Raw genomic sequence first — 22,079 nt, forward strand, 5'->3', positions numbered from 1 at the left:
TTTTCAAAATCTTGCCATGACCTAACACGTCATTCTTCTATTCTTCTCTTTTTTAATCAAAAACGAAAGAGTCAGGTTGACAAGGAAAAAAAAAAGAAAAAAAGAAAGGAAGAAAGTAGTTGGAACAGCTAGAAAGAAGAAAAAATGTCAAAAGACGATTAGAATAAAAAGTAGATGACATTTTCTTTCCTTTTCTTTTCCTCTTTCCTTTTCTTGTCTTCTTTTCTTTTTTATTAACGTGTTCCTCGATTTCATCTCGAGAGCTGACTCTCTCTCTCTCTCTCTCTACTTCTTTCGTTCATTTTTTTTCTTTCTTTCTTTCTTTTCCTCTTTCTCCTCAATGAAAAGCGACAAAAATTTCTACTTTTTCTACACCAAAATATCGCTATCGTAAGAAGAAAATACGCGACTCTATTTTCCAATTCCAAGTCAGCTGGCCACGATCCAAACTGCGAACCCTCGGCGAGTTTCTCCGTTGTCCCTGACAAAGTGTCCACCTACGTGCTCACTCGAACATCGTATTTTATGGTAGGTAGCGAGAAACAACCCTCTTAAGGGTTGCAGCACTTGAATCGAAGAACGAGAACACTTTCGGATATGAGGATGATGAAATTTTTGATACTTAACACGACGAACACCTTTGCTCTACTATAAAGTAATTAGTGATACTACTAAATGCAAGACCAAATTTTTGTTATTAATCCCTTTTTTATTTAAAACAGAAAGGGATATATAATTAACCAAGATAATTTAACGATTTTTTTTCCACTTGCGTCTCTCATAGAATCGATTGGAAATTTTTCAAGATGAAACACTAGAAGATCAATATATCTCTCGGGACATATATTTCGAACAGATATGTTAAAAAAAAAAAAATAAAAATAAACAAAAATAACATAAAAAGAAAACTAAAACTCATTTCAAGATTACAGAAATTCCAACTTTATAAATAATCTCTTTCAACGATCGGCGAATCTTTGTTAATGAAAGTTAACCACGAATGTAATTAGAAAGAAAATATTTAGATCACCGATAAAAATCTGATCGAATTGAAGGGGGTTTGGATGGACTCGAGGTTGAAATCGATTCAGCATAGTAACGAACGAACATAAAAGAGAAATAGAGATAGAGATAATGATATATATATATATATATATATATATATATATATATACATACATGTATATGTATATATTTAAAGAAAGAGAAAAAGAGAAAAAGAGAGAGAGAGAGAGAGAGAGAGAGAGAGAGATAGAGAAAGAAAGATCGAACGAGAATGATTTTGGAAAATTTTAGCCGGAAAATCTCGATGGTAGGTAGGTAAAGAAGGAGATGGAGAAAGAGGAAGAGGAGAAAGAAGAGAAGGAGAGGAAGGATAGAAGGTGAGTACGGTGGGACGATGGCGATGATGCTGCTGCTGTGTCCGGGAGCCGTGCTCTCCTCCGTTCACTATCGATCTTCCAGCGGAGAAGCCCGACACGCGCGTTCCACGCAGAGTCGGACTAATACATGGGCGCGCGCACACCCACACATAAAGATATGTACATACATACGTATATACACATATACATACACAAAGACGTACGATCGAAGCCGGTATCCTCCCTCCTTTAGTCTCCCTACCTTTCTTTCTTTCTCTCTCTCTCTTTCTTGCTATCTCTTGCTCTCTCTTCCTCTTTCTATCCGTTGGAAGCTTCAGGGGTAGCAGTGGAGTCTCTCGTATGTGTGTGTGTGTGTGTGTATGTGTGTGTGAGAGAGAGAGAGAGAGAGAGAGAGTAAACGTAACCGGGCAAGCTCGATGTGTTTGAAGAACACCCATCGGTGGGCTGCCTTCAGTAAGCTCGGAGCTTTCGCTCGGTCCAGGCTATCCCTCCGAATCTTCTCTCTCTTCCTCTCTTTTTCACCAAAGTATCACCAATACAACATATCCCCCAAACTCTCCCCCTATCCCCAAAATCAAATTCACCGTAAGGAGAAAGAGAGAGAAAGAGTGAGAGAGAGAGAGAGAGAGAGAGAGAGAGAGAGAGAGAGAGAGAGAGAGAGTACCTATCTCTCGACATGTCGAAGAATTCGTTGACAGTATGCGTTATCGTATTCGCGCCTCCAGATCGTCGAGGAGAGAGGATCGATCCTCGTTCTTTCCTCCTCCGACCTTGAGGTTAGAGTTACGAGGGAGAAAGAAAAAAAGAGAGAAAGAGAGACAGAGATAGAAAGAGAGAGAAAGATTAAGAACTCCAAAGAAGAAAACCTGGCGAACGTGTCATCGAATGTGAATAATAGTGTTGTGTTTCAATGATTTTTATTTAATCGTGATTAGGATGTCTTGAATTGTAATGAAGAATGTGAGATCTCGATGAACGATCGATATGCAAGGATATAAAAATAACGCGGGAAATTACCATTAAGAAATAATAGTGACGATCTATTGACGATATTAGGATTATCTCTTAAATTATTAAATTATTCTCCAATCTAACGGGTTTTCTAAAATGAGATGATACAAAAGTTGGACTTATTTTCGACAAAAAAAGAAAAGAAAATGATCGATAATAACGACGCAAGAGAATATCCTCTACGATGCGAACAGAATCGAAAGGATATATGGACCAAGACACGTGCTGGAAGAATGCGGTGCAGGCGTGCGAAAGACTTGTCAAAGTGACATTAAAATCGACAAAATGTTTTATCACACAAATTGATCACGATTTGATCTTTCCTAAATAATAATATTAATAACAATAACAATAATAATAACAGTAACAGTAATAATAATAATAATAATAATAATAATAATAATAATAATAATAATAATAATAATAATAATAATAATAATAATAATAACGATGATGTGTTAAAAAACTAATCAGTTCGAGGAACGAGATTGTAGATGTGATTTTTCGGGTAAAATTTGAAATAAAGTCGATTAAAGTAGAGTTCCTAAAGCAATAGTGAATGAACTTCGATGTAAAAGAGTGTCCTGTTTGTTTTTCTGTGCGTGTACGTGTGTCTTTGTTTATCTCTATGTAATTTTACACGAGTCGATTAAATCGAAGATCCTTCGAAACGAACACGAACGATGCGGTGTAACTGTAACGAGGTGGTTGCAGGTATACATTTTATCACTGTGCTTTTGTTATCGTGATCGATCGATAAACCATATCGCGCCAATTTTTTTTCTATCTTTTTTTTCTTTTTTTCCTTTTTTTCAGATATACATTTCTGATTATCTAACTGATTATGATGACAATCGATATGATTAAAGTTTCAAGTTCATTATCGCGATACAATCCTTCTATATACATATATGCATACATACACACAGACACATATATATTTTAGTGATCAGGTGAAAAAATTAGAAAGAATAAAATTATAAGATTTAAAAAAAATATAATCACAAAATAAGAAAAATATATAGGGTAGAAATAAATCGATGATAGTACGACGAACCCCCAACTTATTTGTTCCCAATAGAATTTCGAATTCTAGGTACCAGACAAACGTATAAATATTAAATATCTCTGATAATTTTACAATTCGATGATTAATCACGGATTTTTCCCTGACGAGTCGTTGCTCCAGAATAATACAAAAGAGAGATGAAAAAGAAAAAAAAAAGAAGGAAAATGGAAGATTATATAGGCGTATATCTATATTCGTATGAAACTCGTGTGAGACAGCATCGACCTTACCTTACCACTCCACCCTTAAGAGAGGGTTTGAGAAATTTAAATGTCTTTCGTGAAAGCCGAGAGGATCTAGTCACCTTATCCTTCAAGAAATGGATTTCACCATTTACTATTCTTTTCTTTCGTCTTCTATATAAAATCTAATAGTACAGTCTTCCTTTTTTCTTTTTTTTTTTTATTACTTTTCTTTTATAGAAAAAAAAAGAAGAAAAAAAAGTAATATTCTTAGTGCGATAAAAAGATATTAATCTTTATATAAACTTTACCTGGACAAATTGATTTTCTAGGCTTGAAAATCAAGAAGTATACAGTAACAAAGAGTCGACCAAGAGAAAGGATCGATATCTCCCTGAAAACGTTGAACTTTCCATCGTTAATATAATCGTGAAAATTTCGTTAAAGGATAAAAGGAAATCTCTAATGAAAAACAGATCAACGAACTACAGGTGAGATGGAGACTGAAGACGAAATGGAAGAGGAATTGTCGGAAGCAACGGGGATGGAGGTAAATAGATACCTACATATGTGTGTTGACAAGATAATCCGTTCTGATTGTTGTATCACCGTTATCACGGTTTGACGTTACAGGTGAATCATAACAACAATCTTGAGAACTTTGAAACTATGAGGATCTCTCCGAGAACATCGGAGAAGGATGAGGAAAGTAACGATCATTTGGAAATAAATCTTCAAGTGAAAACGAAGAACGAGAGAGAGGAATCAAAATTATCTTTAAGTACAAGTATGAAGACTGATATAAAGGAGAAAGAGATCGCCAAGCTCTGTAGGAGCAAAAGGATCTGTGGTCAGGACACGATACACGAATACGACGAGGACGATGGCCTGACAATGGAGAGAGTTGGAAGGTAAAACAAGATTTATCAACATTTCGACGTACGAGGAAAATAAATAAATAAATAAATAAATAAAACAAAACAGATACATGGAGGCTCATCCAAACGTAGTTGAGACTTGGCTATACGAAAAGGGAAGTTTGGAATTACGACAACGATTGCAAACGCCAAGATTGGAACGCACAAAGTCAATCACTTCAACTTCTTGTCAAGATCAGGAAGGTATTTTGAGTCGAACGAAACGTAACAGCGTCACATCTGATCTCTTTCAAACGTGGTTATCGACGAGCTCGCCGGCTAAACGTAGCAGAAGTCCAAGCAGGTAAGTTATATCAAAATTACTATAAACAAAATAAAGAAGTTTCAACCTGACCGAGAATGCTTCAAATTGATATCATATGAAATATTTTTCATATGATTCATATTCTATAAATTCTTAAATTAACAAAACGAATCTCTCATATGAACGTTACAAATAAAACCGACGAAATGCTTTTAGATAATCAAATATTTAATCGGATATCGTTCTTTATATCCCATGTATAAGTGTTTAAATTGAATGTTCATGGGAACCATAGAAGCAATAATTTCTACGTCTATTTTATAGCCGGACGATAACTCATCCGTAGATTCATATCTTTGTTACCTCGTAATAACTATCTCAAATATGTTGGGGATTTTAGGGCTTCTATATCGTTAATGGGTCGCCGAGAGGAACTCAATAGACTGGACGAAAGCGACCTATTTATGGAACTCATAAGGGACGTAGCGAACGAACTAGATATCAACGTACTTTGTCACAAAATTTTAGTCAACGTTGGAATACTTACTTGCGCTGATCGAGGAAGTCTCTTTCTTGCAAAAGGTCCACTCGAGGATAGATATTTGGTTGCTAAACTTTTTGACGTTACTCAAGATACAGAACTTGAGGAAGCTGTTCAACGTGCGAAAAATGAAGAGATAAAGATACCTTTCGGCGTGGGTATCGCCGGTTACGTAGCTCAAACGAAGGAGATAATCAACATAAAGGATGCTTACAAGGTTCGATGTGAAAGTTCGAAGAGAGATTTTTTTTTTTTCATAAATATATCTCAAGTTTAAATATGTCAGCAAATGTGAATATTGATTTATCAAAAAGTCGAAGGTGTAGCAACCAGTCCGGTCCTTTCTTGAAATTTTTCTTTCACTTAATCTAATTATATAGAAAAAATTTTCTAAAAGAAATTTGTGGCTTTTAATATTAAATACATCTGAACATTGATTTATCAAAAAGTTTAAAAAAAAGAATATTAATATATTGTTATTTTAATTATCTGACTTTTTTTTTCACATATTGAAATTTACGTTTTTCTTTCTAATAACATAGAAAGAAATTTATGAATTTTTAGGATCCACGATTCAATAGTGCCATCGACATGCGTACAGGTTACAAGACAACACTTATCCTATCGATGCCTATTTGTAATTACGAGGGTGACGTTATTGGAGTTGCACAGATCATCAACAAGACCAATGGAAGCAACGAGTTTACGGAAAGAGACGTGGAAGTATTTCAAAGGTAGATAAAAAAAATTAAAAATAAAAAAAAGAAAGAAAGAGCGGATCGATTCTAATCTGATATTTTTGAAAAATATTGTCCATCTTTCTCGCACAGATATTTAACCTTCTGTGGAATTGGTATTCAAAACGCACAACTCTTTGAGTTATCCGTGCAGGAATATAGGAGGAACCAAATTTTACTTAATCTCGCGAGGAATATATTCGAAGAGCAAAACAATCTCGAGTGTTTGGTAACGAAGATTATGACGGAAGCAAAAGAGTTGCTGAAGTGCGAAAGATGTGCGGTTTATTTGCTTGATCTGGATTGCGGCGAGGCGGTAAATATATCTAAGTATAGAATGAAAGTAAACGTAAGATATAGGGGATCATTTCGTAGGAAGGACACCAGATATATAAGTAAGATTTTTTGATTTCAGGGTCATCTCGAAAAGATCGTCGAGCGACCCGGTAAATCGATTCAAGAAAACAGAAAACCATTGTCCAGGAGAGAGGTAAGCAAGTACAATGGTACACGTATTCATGATTCTCGAGTCTGATCATTATCTTCCCTTTAACGACGGCACAGAGCAATAACATCGATATGGAGGATATCTTTCAACAGCACGTAAGCCTTCGAAACTATTATGAAATAATTGATATATCTGTGAGATAGATAAAGCTAATAATGGTAAAATACGAACGATATATATATAGATACATATGTATGTATATACGTGTGTGATATTAAAAATATATTTTTACATGACATATATATATATATATATATATATAAACACACACACATATATATATGTCATGTAAATATCATGTAAATATTATATCATATATACATCCCATGCGAGAAAACGATCATTAATCGATACAAATCATTTTATTTACAACGTTATTTTCGTCTCGTAGAGTTCGATCGAAAGCAGTAAGTTCACTATGATCTTCGAAATGGATAACGAAACCCAAGAGGCACGAGTATATCGACCAAGTACCAATGATCTTTCCAGTCCATTGGGTCAAATCGCAAGATACGTCGCAGGTACTGGACAAATTCTCAACATAGGGGATGTGACAAGTTGGTTGAAGAAGGATGTTGTGGAGACTGAGAAGGAACCAACAAGAAGTATCCTCTGTATGCCGATCGCTAATGGTCAAAGAACTGTGATAGGTGTTGCTCAATTGATTAATAAGGTATTCGTTCGAATAATAATCTTTCAAATCAACGTATTCGTTTAATCAATTAAATATTTTTCATAAACAGGACAATGGTACATCCTTCACTGATTCCGACGTCTCCATCTTCGAAGCATTTGCCATATTTTGCGGTCTCGGTATACACAACACACAAATGTACGAGTCAGCTTGCAAACTGATGGCAAAGCAAAAGGTCGCTTTGGAATGTCTCAGTTATCACGCAACAGCCAACAATGACGACGCTTTGAAGTTAACCTCCGACCCTATTCCATCTGCCAAGGAGTTTAATCTCTATAGCTTCACGTTCACGGATTTTGATCTAACAGATGACGATACGTGCAGAGCAAGCATAAGAATGTTTGAACAGTGCAATCTTATTCATAAATTTCACATCCCTTACGATATTCTTTGCAGGTGGATTTTAAGCGTGAAGAAAAATTACAGGTATACATAAATTATTATGTTCATCTTTCTCTTGTGATTGGTCGAATAAATTTTCAAATAAATATGATATTTCAGACCAGTGAAATATCACAACTGGCGACACGCATTAAACGTAGCACAAACTATGTTCGCCATGCTGAAAACGGGTAAAATGGAACAATTCATGACTGATCTTGAGATTCTCGGGCTACTGGTAGCCTGTCTCTGCCATGATCTCGATCATCGTGGTACAAACAATGCATTCCAAACGAAAACGGAATCACCACTCGCTATTTTGTACTCCACAAGTACTATGGAACATCATCATTTCGATCAATGCGTCATGATATTGAACTCGGATAGCAATAATATCTTTCAAAATCTTTCCATGGAAGATTATAGGAGAGTTATGAAGGTGGTCGAGAGTGCTATACTTTCGACAGATTTAGCAGTGTATTTTAAGAAAAAGAACCGTTTCATGGAGCTGGTCGACGAGGGTGAATTTGATTGGCAGAGCGAGGAAAAGAAGGAATGTTAGTATCGATGAACTAGTTTCTTTTTCTCTTTTGTTTCATTTCCTTTTCTTTTTCTTTTTTCTCTGTTATTTTATATATCTCGATTCGTCCATTAGGCATAAATATAAATTTTACTTTTTAATGGTCCCATCTATTACACGTAAATACTGACGTTACAAACTTGAAGTAACAATTTACGTTTAACTTGTTCACCAGTGTTATGCGGAATGATGATGACGGCATGTGACGTTAGCGCGATAGCAAAACCCTGGGAGGTTCAACATAGAGTAGCAAAATTGGTGGCCGATGAATTTTTCGATCAGGGTGATTTGGAACGATTGCAATTGAATCAACAACCGGTAGCGATGATGGATAGAGAGAGAAGAGACGAATTGCCACAGATGCAAGTTGGTTTTATCGACGTGATATGTATGCCATTGTACAAGGTTATGGCAGAAACGTTTCCATGGATTAAGCCACTTTACGAAGGTACCAAGGAGAATAGAAAACATTGGCAGGATTTAGCGGAAAAAGTTGAAATAGGATTGACTTGGATAGATCGCGATACTATCGAAGAACCAGTGGAAGAGTTCGTCTCTTACGAGCCAAGAGATATCGAGTTCACTGTGACGACCTTGAACTGTGCCCATCCTGAAAGAAAGGATCAAGTTCAAGAAAAATCAGCATTGGGTAAATTCACCTCGTTTAGGAAAGGAGGTCGTTCATTAAGCAAAGGTGTCAGGCAACGTCTAAGTAAATCGCTTTACGTAAAGACTAATTCAGAGGACACCAGTAAAACAAAAGTATTGATTTCTGAAAGGAAAAGTCGTAATAAACTTTGTCTTCTCATTTGACGGCTCACGTCTACTACTCTCGAGAGTATACCAGAATGATGTTTGTCCTTCCTAAGAAAAAAAAAAAAAAGAAAGAAAGAAAGAAAAAAGACAAGAAAAAAAAAGAAAAACAAATAAAACAGAAGAAGAAAAAAATCAATATCGTTCGTTCTCACGTCGAACGAAAAAGCAACGAGTACGATGCGATTTCGTTCTAACGACTCCAACGAAACGGACTACTTTTACTCCGTGAGTTTAAAATGTCAGAATCAAAATAGAATAGAATCAAGAACGATCGCAAATTCGATTTGGATGGTCGAACGATATCTATCAAAAACCGTCGTCAAGTATCCTCCCCTTTCCCGCCCGCTCAATTCCGTTGATTTTTTGTGCTAAAATGTGTGAAACTTTCTATAAAATGATTAATAATAAGAAAGACTGCTGAACTTGTATTTCTCTTTTTCAAAATAGATACGTCGTAGAGAAAGAGGGAGAGAGAGAAAAGAACAAAAAAAGAACAAATAAAAAAAAACAAAGACAGTACATTTTTAGAGACTAGAAAGTATACTTAGTCGAGATATGACTAAGTATATACATATATCTATATATTAAATACACATACTATAAATCCACACACATACACACACACACACACACGTGCGTATATAATTAGGAAAATGGATAGTCGATGAGATACATCGATATATTGGTCTGTATCTCGATATAACACGAACGAAAAGACGTAAGAGTATATTCCCATTCGATTTTGACAATCTTTTTGTATTATATCGCGATATTCTTACTAGGCTCTATCTAGTCAAACAAGGGAAGTGGAAGTGATCGGTATCGACTTGCAAATGGAACAAAGGAAGAGATTAACTAATGTGTACGTAGTTGTGTGCGTCCTCTGTGTGTTTTTTGATCTTAGATAAATTGAAAAATACTACTTTAGTAACGACGAAATAGAGTACGGAGTCTATCGATTATTTGGAATATTCCAATTTTGCTATATAATATTGTCGATCGTGATCGAGAGATCGAGAGACGAATGTAAACTTCGTTTCTCTTTTTTTTCCCGCGTCCCCATTATTTCCTATTATTTCCCTATTTCTATTTACGTATATCCCATTGTTATGCGTTTCCTTGTTTGTCGAAAAGAAAACAAAAATGGAAAGGAAGACGAAAGAAAAATTAAATAAATAAAAATGTCGGAAAAGAAATCGAATCTTTTAACACAACTAACGGTTTTTTTGTTTACGCAATTTTCACGAAAAAAGAAAAATTAAAAAAAAAAAGGAAATTGAAAGAGAGATCAGTGTCGATAAATCGTCCACACTTGTGTATTAATTCTTATCGAAAAAGAAAAAGAGAAAAATGCATACATACTTGCACCGTTCATATCGATGCAACCAAAAAAATTTCACAACGATGACCTTCATACAAGATTGATTTCTAGTCTTTTTGATAAACATAGCTGCGAATGTGGACATTATGATTGTTCAGAGATATTGTTGCACGTGATTAATTATTAAAAAAAACGTCTGGATATGCTCGAAATTGAAGATATATACATGAGATGTATATTTATGAATATACATATATGTATGTATCTACATAAATACATATACAGAGTGTTCGAGATTTAAATCAATCCACGTAAAAATATTTACGGAATTTTTATCAAAACACTTTCATTTTCAAAATCATCAAAACTTTTCATTTTAAAAAACACGACGGTTCCTTTTGTTTCCCCATATTTATATCCATCGATTTAAATGAGACACCCTGTATAGAAAGATAGGGAAAAAGAGAGAAAGAGAAAGAAAGAAAGACAAACAGAAAAAAGAGTGGGGATAGAAAGGAAAGGATAAAAAAGAATAGCAAAACAATATCGATCGTCTTATCGTACACACACAAGGTCCGATATTAGAAATTCTTACCAAAAAAAGAAAAAGAAAACAAAAAAAGAAAGGTTTTCGCGATATTATTTTTTTTTCTTTTTTATTATTAAAACATTTAGAAATTACAATATCCGCGGACTAGACGAAGTTAGTCCCGTACAGTAATTGAATCATCGTGTTTGAAAAATCATTTTGGTCCTACTGTATTAAATTAAGTATAACAAACGGCTGCTTTTATTGATGTTTCTCGCATGGTCGATGATCGATCGATCGATTCGCTAAATATATTTACAATTTCTTTTATTATTATTATTATTATTATTGTTGTTGTTATTATTATTATTATTATTATTATTATTATTTTCTTTTTCTTCTTCTTCTCCTTTTTTTTTTCATTTTTATGCAATCGAATGTTGCATATATAGAGGCGCAAAGAACGTACTAACTTACATAGATATATTTTTGTGGTATTGCGACGTTGAAAAAAGAGAAAAATGCGCACGCTAGAGCCTTTTTCAAAAAGTTTCCTAGATAAACAACGTCATCAACCAGCATAGTCTCCTTTATTTAAACCGACTTTGAAATGTGCACCAGGAAGCCGTACGTGCGTCATGGCAGTGACACCATTTTGTCCTCTCTCTCGACAACAACAAACAAAAAAAAAGGAAGAAAAAGAAAAAAATACAAAATTCCTTTCGCAGCGTCGCATTATCACGCAGAAGTAATCTCTCGCCTTCCATTGTGACCAAGGATCGAGACGAGATCGTTCACGGCGGAAATACTACGAGAAAGAGAGAGAGAGAGAGAAGGAGGAAAAGAGGGAGATAGAGATAGAAATAGAGATAGAGAGATAGAGAAAGAGAAACAGAAAGTGAGAGAGAGAGAGAGAGAGAGAGAGAGAGAGAGAAAGCATGATTTACGATCATGATCAATGAGGAGGGATTTTGGTATCGTTCACGTCAAATCAAGAGAAGAAAAGTAATGTTAAAGCGATAAACAAAAAACCCTTCAAATTTATTTTAAATCATGAAAAACTCCTTTATATATATATATATATATATATATATATATATATGATATATGATATATGATATATATGATATATATATATATATATATATATATACATACACACACACACACACATACATTTCGCGAAAGAAAATATTTTATTGATCAAATTTATTGTAAATCATGCAAACCTCCCCTTCTTTTTCCTGTACGTTTAGTGTAAAGGTTTATATATATATATATATATATATATATATATATATATATATATATATATATATATATAAAATGTATATATGTATATATATGTATATATATGTATATACATGTATATATATTATATACACATATATATAAAAATGAACAATTCGCTAAATTATTTTATTAACACTTCCTTCCAACTTTATTTAGGACACATCATCCGGGTGCTTTACGATCATGAAAGATCGATCGATATATATCGAATGGAAATCCTTCAGAAAGATTTCGTTTGAAATTAGCACGAATCTCTTTCTTCGCCTAAGCAGATTTTTAATTTGCCGAAACGGCGAAGGTTTATCAGGTTTGTGCATGGTAAGAACGAAGTAAAGATTTCTCGATTTTATGATTTTTAAAAATTTTGATAATATAATATAGATAATAAAGAAAAAAGAACACATCTTTTTTTTCTTTCTCTCTCTCTCTTTTTCTCTTTCTCTCTCTCTAAAGAAAGAAAAAGATTTTCGACACTCTTTCGTTTTACTTTATTCTTATCATTAAGTGCACAGGAATGATAAGAAGAATCGATAAATCGTTAGAGAAGAAAACTGGGTCCCGTTCTTTTATTTCTTTTGTTTTGTTTCTTTTCTTTTCGTTTCTTTTTTTTTGTCTATCGTTCTTTCTTTCTTTTTTCTTCGTTGCCTTAATATGATTTACACGGTATTTATATACTTTCCAATGTGAACGAACTAATCCTGAACGAGAAAATTGTATCTCAGGACCGTTAGCTTTTTATCGAAAGAGAGGTAAGTGTATAACATCTCGTACGTCTCGATTATATATTATATAATGCCTGCGATTATTTATTTATTCTTATAACCGTTTTTTTTTTTAACACGCGATCGATATAACCGCGGCATATCGTTATAGGTACGATGTATAAAAAATTCCACGCGTGATGTATCGTTGTTTCGTTTGAGATCACTGTAACTTATATACGTAATCTACCAGTAAAAAAAAAAAAAAATAATTTAAGAAAACATGAGAAAAAATCAACCCCCCACCCCAAAAAAGAAGAAAAAAAAATTATTCACAGAAGATTATTAGAGCCTTAACCTAACGTTCTTGCTAAACTTAAAAAAGAAAAAAAAAAAAGAAAATCCAAGTCTCCCTTGTAATGGTTCGAAATGCAAGATTCTTTTATTTTGACAACGTCGAGACGCCTGTCCATATCGCGCACACTATGTTTATCCTTGATCACAATGTCATATATGTCAAAAAGTCAACTTAATATATACCCTACTTATCATCTCAAAACACAATCATTTCCCTTTTAGCCAATCCTTGGAGTTCTTAGCGCAATTAATTATCTGTGCCAGTAATTTCGACCAAGTATTATTTCTTTTCTTTTTCTCTCAACTTCTCTCTACAAGTAAGAGTTATCTTTACGGCAAGTGAATTTCAAATTCAAGTACGTACGTATAAAAAAAAAAGAAAAATAAAGAACACGCCGACTTATGTCTCGTCACAAGAAAAATAAATAAAAAAATTTACGCTTTACGGAAGATATATCTTCTGGAAGGGGAAGAACTTAGAATCCCGCTTATAAAGCTTGGAACGTATAAAGTCAAAGTCCATTAACAATCGATAGAAAATTTGAATAAAATCTAAGTTTAAACTCTGTTATCGATTGGATTTATAATAAACATAAATTAGACTTTAAATTACGTCCATGAATATCATCGAATAAATGCAGTCAGCAACCAGCTCTATATGCTGAACAATAAAACAGGGATATGTTAATCACTTATGATCTGTCTTATATGAAATCTGTTTTCTAATGTATGATCGTGAAAAATCAAATAATTTTTTATAGTCTTACACATTACTTTGTGATCTATATCCATGTGTTTCTATTAGGTCATTTATTCTAATATGTAGAATAAATTTTTCACGAACCTCTTGCCAAAACAATTACGTATTTGTAAAATAAAAAAAAATAAAAAAAAATAATAATAATAATCAATGAATATGAAAACTCATGTGTTGACATTAAATCGTAAGCTCTGAGAAAATGTTTCTTCAAGTTTCACTTTTTCGGATTAGAGATACTCTTGGCAAATACTTTGATTCTTGCTTTGAGTAAATGTATAGACTTTACATGCTTCATAACTTTGAAGCAATAATTTGTCCTTTTGATATATACTTATGTTCAATAAACCTAAGTACAAAGTTAGACTCGAAGAGAGCTAAACCTTATTGCACATGAATTTCATTACAATAATTGTGCAAGGTATACTTTAAAATTCTGCTAGTTTTTATGAAAAATTAATTATGCACGACCAACTTGAATGGGTCAGAGTGCGGCATAATTGTGTCCAAAGACACTCATCAGCGCATGTAGGTCGGTAATTCTGGCAATACGGCAGAAATGCGCGGGTCACATGAAGAATTCCGTGGATCGGCTAACATGCAGTCACGATGCAGGTCTGTCTAATACAGAGATTTCTATTAGCCTGAGGCCACGTGTTGTTGGATCTGTTAACAATAATCCACGTGGCTTATAAACTCTATCATTCTGTTCGCAAACAAATTTTGCGACCTTCCGCAAGCACTTCTCATAATGTGTTTCAGTGCATATAAAGATTAAATAACCAGTAAGGCAAGCAAGGCAGCCCTCACAGAAAGTTGAACAACTGGCACGTTCTGCTTCAGCAAAGTAATTGTTCAATTGATTGATTGTATACTCGAACGACTGTCTGTCCAGCTATATTTAAAAAAAAAATATAGCACAAATATTAAGAAAAAAAAAGAATTTAAATACCTTTGAGAATAATTTTAGTATAAATATATTCAAAATCAACAATATTTAGAGATATATAATATTAATAAAGATATATATGCATTTAAATATATTAAATATTATGTGTTAAAAGTTGAAAAATTAAAATATAATGATAATAGTAGTAGTAGTAATAATAATCATAATCATAATAATAATAATAATAACATACTGTTATGCATTATGATATTACGTACTCTGCTTTCCAATTCTGTAGGGAATTGTGTTTGAAATTTAACCATTGTACCTTCGCTATAATCTCGTTGTATAAAAACTTTTTGACAATTTTGAAGAGACCCTCCGCCTGCTTGACCTCTCCCAGCTGACATATCTTCTAAAGGAGTAAGGGCAGCGTGGTTGCCCTATAAATTAATATTTATATTTATACATTTATAATATATAATTTTTTATAGAAAACATTATTAGGTCTATTTCTTTTATTATTAAACTTAATTCGATCATATTTAGCATTTATTAAATTATTGTCATCACGCATGCTTATATTTATATAGTAAAATAGTTATCTTTATAATACAATGATTTGATTAAAATATATTATACTTTATATGTATATATACTTTAATCATAATATGGAAAAAATATAAATGTGATAAAGCAACTCAATTATTTTGTAATTGGTATCCTATCTAACCACTAAAACCGCACCCAATTATTATTTAAAGATAGGAAATTACTGTTATTACAACTAATAAAGTTATGTTAATTAAAATTAAAAAATATTTTATATATCTATGAAATGCATCATTTGCAAGAGAAAAGGAATTAATAAGTAAAATATTTTCACATGTAAATTCATAGGAATAAAAAGAATGCAAAAAATGTGAATAGTAAGAATGATAGACTTACCAATGGCATTTTGAGCTTCGTCTTGCTGGTTGTGTAAAACCCTGGTAACGGAATCAAATTCAATTGCTTGATTGCACTTATGGTGAAAGAAACAAATTGGCTTATCACTGAAACTTAACGTAAACGTTTGAAAATTAGAGCAATTTTTACACTTCAACGAGTGGACGCACGATTCAGTCGCCATGAAAGATGCGCGCGCAATTCATATTATTAAAATCTGTTCACACTGAGCGATATTTACTTCGTTGGTTAATACGACCAATTGTGATGCTAAATAAGAATGATAAATCGTTACTAATAACTTTATATATATATCACATTAACTATTAATTATCTGGAGCTTATAATAAAATATGTTTTTTTCGTTTATAATTAGTCAGTAAAATATAAATTATATTACTATTTAGTAAATGACTTGTCAAATAGTTTACATTTATTCGCGCGGTAAAAGTAGTTATAATCGATATGGACATATCGATTATCATACGTATCGTATTATTAGGTAATATTTCGATTATCGAAAGTGACCTGGACTTAACTATTTTATTTGAAGTTACCGGCCAACATCGTTCATTGCGCTCAGTTCACATTATTTCTACAAGTTCTTTTGTGTAATTTTTACTAGTGTGAAACTTGTAGAAATTTGTAATACTTAAGCATATGCTTCGCCTAAAATATATTTTATTATTTTACTTAATAAAAAATTAAGTTTTAACAAAAAAAAAAACTGGTTTGTGTAATCTGTGATTGCATTACTGAGTGAAAAACATGGCTTATTTTCAATCGAACATTGAAAAAACAGAAGATTCCACGTAAGAAATATTAAAACGTAATATTATTATCTATATAAATAATTAGTTTATTTAACATTATGAATTTTACAGAAAACCAAAAGAGTATAGGCTCTATGTAGCTAATATACCTGTGGAACTAAATGAGGTTTTTTATTTTAATATATTTTTTTAATATTAATTAATTTAATATAATTTATTTATTAATATTAATATTTAATATTTTTTATACTAAGATTATTTTATTTTATAAGAGAATTTATATTTTATATTTATTCCTTTAATTATTATTCTTAAGGGTGGTGTTCTGCAAATTTTTAAGCATTATGGAACAGTAACTGGACTTTTCTATCTTCCAAATACAACATGGGCTTTTGTTATATACGGAACATATCGTGAAGCTGAATATGCTATTAGAAGTCTTCATGATAAACCACCGTTACGTCTACAAGTATCATTTGGTAAAGATAAATCATCTGTTGAAGTAAACCAGGAGAAAATGTATATTCAAAAATCTTCAGAAACTTATAAAGATATAATGCAAGATTGTCAATATAATGAAAAAGCATAGTAAGTTATTATAATAGTGATATTTTCTATATATTATAGATATAAATATAAAATAAAAAAATATATATATATAGTACAGAAAGTGTAGATAGAGGAACCCATAATAATGCACTTCATAAACGCAACCTTTTACCTAAAGTATCTACTAGTACGTATCATGCAAGTGATGGTTTATTATATCCAATACCAACTGATCATTGTATATATGATCCATATGAGAATGCAGAAGCTGATTATAAAAATACATTATGGGCAAGGTTTGTTTGTGTTTGGTCATATTAATATTAGATGATATTTATGATTAATTTCTTCAATATAATAGATTTAGATATTTATTTAACATTTTATTATAGGGGTAAAGTAACAATAACGCGTGATGGAAAAAGACATGTTTCTTATGGACGTGGTTATACTTCATATGAAATACCTGAACCACATCCTGAAACTGAAATAATGATTAAAAAAATTTATGATAAACGTTTTAATGTAATAATAAATGTTTTTATTTATACATTTAATATATTAGTACAATTCTGTTCAATAATTATATTCTTTTCATTTATTATAGGGTTTGTATGAACATGGGCAAGATTCTCTAAAACAAAGACTAGGGACATGTGTATCTTGTAACAAAATAACACCCGTGAGATGCGGGAAATGTTATGCCTTCTATTGTAGCAAAGAATGTCAAGTAACAGATTGGCCACGTCATAAAATTGAATGTCAACAAATACCGTCAGTATAATACATAAATGAGTATAAAAATACTACACTTCAATCATATCAATCTTATCAATCTTATCAAAGTTCCCTTTTTTACAGTACACTGATAGAAGATGTAAAATCTTTATCAACATCAAGCAGTGAAGAACAAATTGGCACGACAAACTTGGCACAAGCTCATAAAACATTACGTCGTCCAAAACAATCAATAGAAGTTCTATTAAATAAAAATGCAGAAATCGGAAATAACAAATGTACAGAAATTAAAAGTACTGAATCTTCCGAGAAACGAAATGTTGAAAATAATTTTCAAATTAAGACTACTGATAAAAATGATAAGATAGAACATAAAGAATACAAATTGGAAACAACTAAAAAAGAAGTTATAAATAAATGTACAAACAAAAATGACTTTGATGTAACAAAAATTGAGAAAGATATCATATTTGAAAAAGACACATTTTTATCAAAATCAAGATTCACGGATGTTAAAATCATAGGATTTTCGGAAAGAAGAGAATATTGGGTACATAAAGTAGACCAAGAAAAGATCTTTCAAGAAATGATGCTTGATTTGCAAAAGATAGTTCAGAGAATGTCTAAAACAGATCCGATTATTGGTGACATATATGGTTACAAATTTGAAAATCTGTGGTATAGAACAAAAATAATATCTCTCAATCCTATTAAGATTTTTTACGTTGATCATGGCGTTACTGAAACGGTTGAAGTAAATGATTTTCGTGAAATCAACGATTTAAAGACTATGATACCATTTGCAAGAAAAATTCGTTTAAGTAAAAACACACCAAAAAAATATGAACATTTAAAAATAGATCACATTATAACTGTAAAGCCTGTTGCTTTCGAAGAAAGTGTGATCATTGTAGATGTAAAAAATGGAAATGAAAATAGTAACAACTCAAACGAACTTTTAAGCTTCGAGTCACAGTCAAATATTAAAAGTTATACGACAATAACTAAAAATGATACTTCTAAGATGACTTCCAATCTTTCTTCGAATATCAGTAAAGAAAAAAGTAGTAACGAGGATACAAAAAGTAAATATTTTTCTCCAGATGCCAACAAAAACAAATATAAAAACGACTATAAAAAAAATAAAAATAAAACAACACCAAGTTGTTTACCAAACGTGATAAATTTTTTGTCGGTAAATGTATGTGGATTTTTGAAAGTTAATGTAGTACTTCATAACAAAACATATGGAATTACCCTTCGACCAAACGATTTGAATTTGGATTTTAAACAAATTGTAACAGATTTACCTGAAAAATGTGCCTCTGTAAAATTGAACCACGAATACAAGTTAGTTTTTTAATTGAAAATATTGCTAATACAAACTGTTCATACTTTATGTATATAGTTATTAGTATGCTTCTTTATTTTATAATTTTACAGACCAAATATTGGAGAATTAATATGTGGTCAAGAAGAGAATGGTGATTGGCATAGAGGTTTTGCAGTAACTCTCCATCCAATAAAACAATTAGCAATTATTGATAAAACAAAAATAATACCTATTAAGAAAATTGTCCCGTATCCTAACGAATTTCTTAATATATGTGTATTTGGTGTTGTGTGTGAAATAACTACAAATAATTTTCAATTATTAGTAAGTATATATTCCCATAAATTTATATAATAATATTATTGATTATATTTAAATATTCTGCTGATTAATTCTTATATAAATTATAGACAAATAATCATTATGAATTTAAAGTAATAAATTGTAAAGAAGAAGTCACTATTGAAATTCAAATAGATGACAAAAATAAAATAACAGGTATTTTAAGATCATGGGAACCAATACCTGAACAAAGTGGCATTCAATTATCTAGATTGAAAAATGGATCTGAGGTTTGTAGTTTTGCAAAAAAAAAAAATATTTTATAAAAAGTATATTACAATAATTATTATTTTATAGGTTTGCATTACTTTTTACCACAGTCATTATTTAATGTACGTTCGTTCTCTGGAAACAGAAGACTCGGAGGAATTTAATAAACTCATGCAAAGAGTTGCAAAATGTGCTCAATCTGGTATATTTTATAAAATATTCAAGTTTTAAAAGTAAATTATTTTTTATATTGTACAGTTAATATTTTCGTAATTTTAACATTTGTTTTCTCCAGCTGTATATCTCAAAGAGCCTCCAGTATTGGGGGAGATGATAATGGCACAATTCATGGATAATAATTTTTATCGTGCAATTATTACGAAAATACAGGGGGAAGAAGCAAGTATTTCGTATATAGATTTTGGAAATACTGAAAAAACATTATGGAAAAAATTACGAATATTGCCTAATGATTTGAAAATGGTAAACATAATTTTCATTTATATATGCAATTATTATAATAACTAATAAATATTTTTTTTCACACAGCATCGATCGTGTGCCGCAAAAATTTATTTGAAAGATGTACCAACTGATGCTGTAATGACCAAAGAAGTGACGAATTATCTTCTTGATCTAACAGGTAGAGAAGTACCTTTAAAATGTATTTTTGACGGTACACCCTCTACAGATGGTGTATATTTAACTACGGCAAATGGAGAAAGTATTAACGATAAAATAAAAAAATTGCTTATACCAAGTTGGGATAGAAAAAGTGATGAGGGTAACGTCTCTTCTATATTATCAAACGCATATTTTTAGAAAAAATCATATTAGAATAGTTTATATTGTAGATAAAATAGTTTATATGATAAACGATATAAATATATTTCCTTTGGGAGATATTGGTGAAACTGTCAATGTTCTGGTCTTATCAACTATTAAAGAGGGTGTTGATTATTTCATGTGTCCTCTGGATATTGAACTGATAACGCATATTAACGAAATTTTGCCTCCATTGGTAAATCTTTAAATATATTTATTTCTTATTATATTTTTGATAATAGTGTCTATTTACTGATATAATTTGCATCATGTTGCAGATGAATAAATACTGTGAAAAAACAGATTATTATATTCCCCGAAGAAACGAATTATGTTTAAGCTTATACAACAATAATTGGTATCGCGCGGTATGTTTATCTCCAACAGAACTAAAAGATAAATCTATTGTATTTTACATCGATTATGGAAACTGCGAAGAAGTTTTACACAAAGATATTAGACCAATGATACAAGATTTTTTAATACCTTCTGCTCTTGCTAACATGTGCACTATCGTTAGTAAGTATCATATATATACGTGAAAATATATACGATACGAGTATACTTTTAATTGAAAAAAATACCCATGTTTTAATATTTCTTTTTACAGATTTAGCTCCAAAACAAGAAAATGGATCTTATTCTGCTGAAGTATTAAACAAAATTTCGGAATTAGTTAATCCCAATACAATCTGTCTAGCTAAAATCGTTGATTTTGATAGTGAAGGAAATTATAAGATTGAACTTCCAGATGTTCGTGATAAATTAATTAAGGAAAGTCTAATACCTCCCTATTAAGGCAAATACATCATTATTTTACGTTTATATTATTATTTACAACACAATTACATTTTAATACATGTGACAGAACATTTTGATTTCTTAATTAAGAAATTTTTGATTTGGTTATTCAAGAAAAAAAAAAAAGAAAGAAAGAAAAACAAGAAGAACAATTTCATCTTGTCCATGAAAGATCTTTCACTCGAAATAATGCAATATAACAAATGTTTATAGTTACCTTAATTTTATTTATCAAATATATTTAAGGAATTAAATCGACCTTAATAGGCGAAAAAATTAGCTTTTCTTTAAACTTCATTTAAAAAAAAAAAAAAAAAAAGAAAAATCGTTTAAAACTTTCTTTTCATTTTCATCGTTCTTATTCGTACTTCATAAGAAAGTACTTACATAAAAAAGTAATATATATATTTGAAGTAAGAGTAATTTTAAACAAAAAATTTTGTGATATATATATATGTATGTATCTTTATAAAAAAATAAAATTTTTTATTATTAATATATATTTCAAATTACATTTATAAAAATATAATTAATAATATACAGAAGATATAGTGATTATTTAACGATAAATGTGTTATCATGTCTATCAAAGATTGTCAAAAATATCGGTATTATAGTTCGATGAGAATA

General features: G+C 31.3%; 3 protein-coding genes across 6 annotated transcripts; 2 read left to right on the forward strand and 1 right to left on the reverse strand.

Moving 5' to 3' along the window:
- The first annotated feature begins 1,849 nt into the window (after nt 1-1,849).
- Nucleotides 1,850-10,365, forward strand: LOC127069810 (cGMP-specific 3',5'-cyclic phosphodiesterase). Of its 2 annotated transcripts, none has more exons than XM_051007325.1 (14): nt 1,850-2,158; nt 2,318-3,107; nt 3,977-4,194; nt 4,278-4,555; nt 4,629-4,865; nt 5,227-5,584; nt 5,932-6,101; nt 6,198-6,420; nt 6,520-6,594; nt 6,669-6,707; nt 7,004-7,285; nt 7,356-7,732; nt 7,808-8,244; nt 8,443-10,365. In XM_051007325.1, exons 3-14 carry the CDS (start codon nt 4,141-4,143, stop codon nt 9,078-9,080), a joined length of 3,168 nt encoding a protein of 1,055 aa, XP_050863282.1. In that variant the 5' UTR covers nt 1,850-2,158; nt 2,318-3,107; nt 3,977-4,140; the 3' UTR covers nt 9,081-10,365. The 2 variants fall into 2 exon arrangements, with proteins under 2 accessions (XP_050863282.1, XP_050863272.1); XM_051007315.1 differs by having other exon boundaries at nt 1,870-1,967; nt 2,108-3,107.
- Nucleotides 10,366-12,654: 2,289 nt separating this feature from the next.
- On the reverse strand, nt 12,655-16,059 carry LOC127069826 (golgin subfamily A member 7). Its single transcript, XM_051007384.1, has 3 exons — nt 15,879-16,059; nt 15,209-15,373; nt 12,655-14,936 (listed from the first exon to the last, which is right to left on the reverse strand). The coding sequence occupies exons 1-3, from the start codon at nt 15,885-15,887 to the stop codon at nt 14,646-14,648; spliced, it is 465 nt and encodes a 154-aa protein (XP_050863341.1). The 5' UTR covers nt 15,888-16,059; the 3' UTR covers nt 12,655-14,645.
- Nucleotides 16,060-16,201: 142 nt separating this feature from the next.
- Nucleotides 16,202-21,945, forward strand: LOC127069800 (uncharacterized). Of its 3 annotated transcripts, XM_051007282.1 has the most exons (15): nt 16,202-16,690; nt 16,763-16,817; nt 16,968-17,239; nt 17,314-17,496; nt 17,593-17,725; nt 17,808-17,974; nt 18,062-19,288; nt 19,382-19,595; nt 19,682-19,843; nt 19,911-20,025; nt 20,119-20,306; nt 20,373-20,607; nt 20,678-20,844; nt 20,927-21,167; nt 21,259-21,945. In XM_051007282.1, exons 1-15 carry the CDS (start codon nt 16,647-16,649, stop codon nt 21,444-21,446), a joined length of 3,591 nt encoding a protein of 1,196 aa, XP_050863239.1. In that variant the 5' UTR covers nt 16,202-16,646; the 3' UTR covers nt 21,447-21,945. The 3 variants fall into 3 exon arrangements, with proteins under 3 accessions (XP_050863239.1, XP_050863248.1, XP_050863257.1); XM_051007291.1 differs by lacking the exon at nt 16,763-16,817 and having other exon boundaries at nt 16,202-16,707; XM_051007300.1 differs by lacking the exon at nt 16,763-16,817.
- The last annotated feature ends 134 nt before the right edge of the window (nt 21,946-22,079 follow it).

The sequence above is a fragment of the Vespula vulgaris genome, chromosome 1 (assembly GCF_905475345.1).
Source record: "Vespula vulgaris chromosome 1, iyVesVulg1.1, whole genome shotgun sequence".
Taxonomy (NCBI): Eukaryota; Metazoa; Arthropoda; class Insecta; order Hymenoptera; family Vespidae; genus Vespula; species Vespula vulgaris.